This window comes from Sipha flava, unplaced genomic scaffold (assembly GCF_003268045.1).
Source record: "Sipha flava isolate LNK unplaced genomic scaffold, YSA_version1 246_pilon_pilon, whole genome shotgun sequence".
Taxonomy (NCBI): domain Eukaryota; kingdom Metazoa; phylum Arthropoda; class Insecta; order Hemiptera; family Aphididae; genus Sipha; species Sipha flava.
This window is the reverse complement of record NW_020272894.1, coordinates 1-3,863: the sequence shown is the minus strand read 5'-3', so window position 1 is coordinate 3,863 and position 3,863 is coordinate 1. Positions and strand designations below refer to the sequence as shown.

At 28.4% G+C, this 3,863-nt stretch overlaps 1 protein-coding gene across 1 annotated transcript; it reads left to right on the top strand.

Moving 5' to 3' along the window:
- Positions 1-411: 411 nt before the first annotated feature.
- Positions 412-2,989, top strand: LOC112684234. The gene is made up of 3 exons (XM_025555634.1): positions 412-485; positions 738-2,412; positions 2,544-2,989. The coding sequence occupies exons 2-3, from the start codon at positions 753-755 to the stop codon at positions 2,963-2,965; spliced, it is 2,082 nt and encodes a 693-aa protein (XP_025411419.1). The 5' UTR covers positions 412-485; positions 738-752; the 3' UTR covers positions 2,966-2,989.
- Positions 2,990-3,863: the final 874 nt, after the last annotated feature.

Below are 3,863 nucleotides of genomic sequence, written 5' to 3'. Positions count from 1 at the left end.
AATGATGCATTTTTAAATGAATCCGAAGAGGAATTTGAAGAAAGTGATGAAGAACCTAATAATATACTTAGTCAAAATAAAAAGAAAGAAAATTGTGAATCAATAGGAAACATTTTCAAAATATGCCGGTCGTTTGGTATAAAAGAAATCTTTCCTCACATGTATACTGCTTTAAGCATAACTGTGACATTGCACAGTGGTCAAAAAATTAAAAAAAAAGGAAAAAATGTTGAAAATGATTATTGGAATTAACTATTTTTAAAAGTTGATTTGTATTCTATATGAGAATGAACATTTAATCTAATAGCTATTAGTTTAATAGAACCACTTTTAGTGAAGATAATACATCGCTTAATGTTTGCGATAACAAGATATAGTATTTTTCGTACACTCACAAAACTCTAAGTACTCATTTCTTCCCGACATTTGTTCGAAGATATTTAATATTTAATCGACATATTTGGTACCAGTGGAAAGCTTATAAGGTAAGGAAAATAAATTTACTAAAATTTATATTTTTATTTACCTAGAACATATTATTTTAATTAGTTAAATTATATTTAAAATACGTTTTTATTGTACATAAAAATCTAAAATAGTCGTAGTTTTTAAAAAAAGTAGCGTGAAGTAGTGTGAGAGCGTAGGTTAAGTATAATTCTATAATTTGTCCTAAATAAGATTTCATAATTTCCAGCTGCCCGTATTTGCCCAATTTTTTATAAATAATTTTTGTTTAGAATTTGTTGAATGAAATGGAGTCAAAATTAACACACCGAGATTTATACTTCAAAATATTAGATTTAAAATCTAACAAAAATTATAAAGTTGAGGCCCTCTATGATTTTGTTCTATGTAAAGTGGATTATGTGAAAGAGCAATCTGAAAATTATCAAAGTGATTTGAAAAAAAAATTGCATATTTTTATGAACGAATTTGATAAACGATGGCAGAAATGCAATAGAACGAAAAATCGGTTTGACACAATTTTTGAAACGTGGCTAAACAAAAAATTTATTTTTTCTGAAGTTTCAAAAAGTTTACCAATGTCCCACGTAGGACGACCAAAGGTGCTTTTTTCTAAAGCGTGTGACAAGACAAAAAGGCATAAAACCCAGACATTGCGTACGTCGAACTCAACAGAAGAACTTGTTTATGCGGCACAGTTAAGTTTAAAAGAAACCGGAAATGTCGATGCTGCTAAATTATTAAAAGAAGCGACGTCTACTACTCCTACTCGTGCTTTGAACATTCAAAGGGCGTATACTGCATTTCAAAATGTTAAACCAGTTCAAATGTATTCTGAAGAAGATGCATTGGCATTAATTATAGATGCTAAACTCACCAAATCACAGTACACATTAATACGATTACAGGCAAAACAGAGAAATGCAAATATATATCCTGCATACAATAAAATACTCGAAGCGAAGTCCCAATGTTATCCCAAAAAAGACCAAGTATTAATTACAGAAATATCTGCGGAAGCAACTCTGCAATCGTTATTGAACCATACTGTACAACGAATATTTCAGTCTATTGAAAATTTATCAGCATACGAATTTAAAAATAATACAGTTGTTTTGCTTAGTAAGTGGGGATTGGACGGGTCATCAGGGCTGGCCCAATATAAACAAAAATTTAATGATGTCCAGAGTGCGAGTGATAGCAATATTTTTTTGACGTCTTTCGTTCCAATTCAAATTATTATGTATTCAGGTGAATCAAAAGAGGTATTAAAAGAATTTATTTGGAAAAATCCAAGAACATCTTCAACCAAATACTGCCGACCAATTCATATACAATTTCAAAAAGAAACGACCGAATTGATACAAAACGAAGTATCAAATATATCGAATCAAATTCAAAACTTGGTATCTTCAATAGTTAATTTGGGAAATGACGGTTTTGTATCAGTAAAACATGAGCTTGTGTTAACTATGATCGATGGAAAAGTATGTAATGCTATATCAGATAATAAGTCGGCACAAAAATGTTATATATGTGGTGCAGGGCCAAAAGATATGAACAATTTAAATACGATAAAACAACGTCCAATTGATCCATCAACACTGTCATTTGGTTTATCATCCTTGCATGCTTGGATAAGGTTTTTTGAATGCCTCATTCATGTTGCGTATCGATTAGGTTTTAAAAAATGGCAAGCACGGGGAGATGACCAAGAAATGTTAAAGAAAAAGAAAAATGAAATACAAACTAAGTTTAGACAAGAATTGGGTCTGTTGATTGATCAACCTCGTCCTGGAGGAAGTGGCACGACTAATGATGGTAACACGGCCAGACGATTTTTTTCTAATCCAGACGTATCATCTTCTATAACCGGTGTTGATAAAAATATCATAGTACGATTCAAAGTTATACTTGAAGTTATATCATCAGGTGAAAAAATTAAAGGTAATATAAAACAAAATAATGTCATTTAAAATAGTATCTTAGGTATTCTACTAGCTTAATAAAATAATTAATAAATAGGTAATGAATGCATAACCATTTAAAAAATATTAGTTTTCTTTATATTATTTTAGGAGTTGAATTCAATAATTATACATTTGAGACAGCTCAATTATTCATTAGTAAATATCCATGGTTTTATCTACCAGCATCCGTTCACAAAATTTTGATTCACGAAACACAAATTGTTGAAAATGCCATATTGCCAATCGGTTTATTATCAGAAGAAGCACAGGAAGCTAGGAATAAGGATATGAAGAGGTTTAGGGAAAATAACACAAGAAAAATATCCAGAAAACATACAATGGAAGATTTATTTAATAACTTGCTCATTTCATCAGATCCACTTATTTCGAGTAGAAGAAAAATTAGCAATAAAAAATCAACCAGATTATGCGATGAAGCAAAACTGCTTGTATGTATTGTAGGAGAAAATAAAGAGGATTTTTACATTAATGAGGAAAATAGTGAAGACGAATTTATGGAGTACGAATAATTAAATTGAAAACAACTAGCATATTGTGAACATTTGTATATTAAAATGTAGATTAATATATAAAAAACTAATTCGTAATTAATTTACTGTAAATAACAATGAAATAAAATATTAAATACTTTTTATTATTTGCTTAAATCAAAATATAATAAAAATCACCATGAAAATATTTTTTTCCAACTTTTTTTTTTTATGGACCACTGTGCATTGCCGGTATCTAGTGCCTCTCCAGAACGCGCATTTTCAAAGCTTAAACTAATTAAAAATCGCTTACGTTCAACGATGAATGATGAGAGACTTGAAGTATAATGATAATTTCATGTGAGTTAGATGTACCTATTGATGTTGGAATTGTAATTAATATGTTTGCATCCAATAGCTCTGCACTTGCAAAATTACTATTTTAATAAAACTACCTACAATATTATAATATATACTTAGTTATACTTAGGTTTCTATTATGTGCAATAAATTTATATTGTTAAATATTATAAGATATTATTATTTTCATTGAAATAATCATTTATACATATAAATACATTTTTTCTATGTACCTACAAATACTACAACAAATATTTTGTAGATTCAAATATTTTTATGATCAGAAATGTGGTCTACATAATTCCTTATACATACATATTCAATAAATGAGTAAATGGTTATATTAATAAGGTAACACATATTTCATATGGTTCAATATGTTTTATTGTATTTTACATTATATTACTATATTATTAGGTATACATTATTAAATTATTAATATAGCACTTAATATTTAATAGTGCATATTAAATAAGATTTCATCTTTTTCAATCTTCATGATAAAAATATGGTCTATGTTTTACTGCGACAATGGTGGTGATAAAAATTTAATAGGTGGGTCTACCCATAAATTATA

Coding starts and splice junctions, on each gene's coding strand:
- LOC112684234 (XM_025555634.1), top strand. CDS start 753: ATGGAGTCAAAATTAACACACCGAGATTTATACTTCAAAATATTAGAT. Junction 2,413..2,543: donor ATCAGGTGAAAAAATTAAAG/GTAATATAAAAC, acceptor ATATTATTTTAG/GAGTTGAATTCAATAATTAT.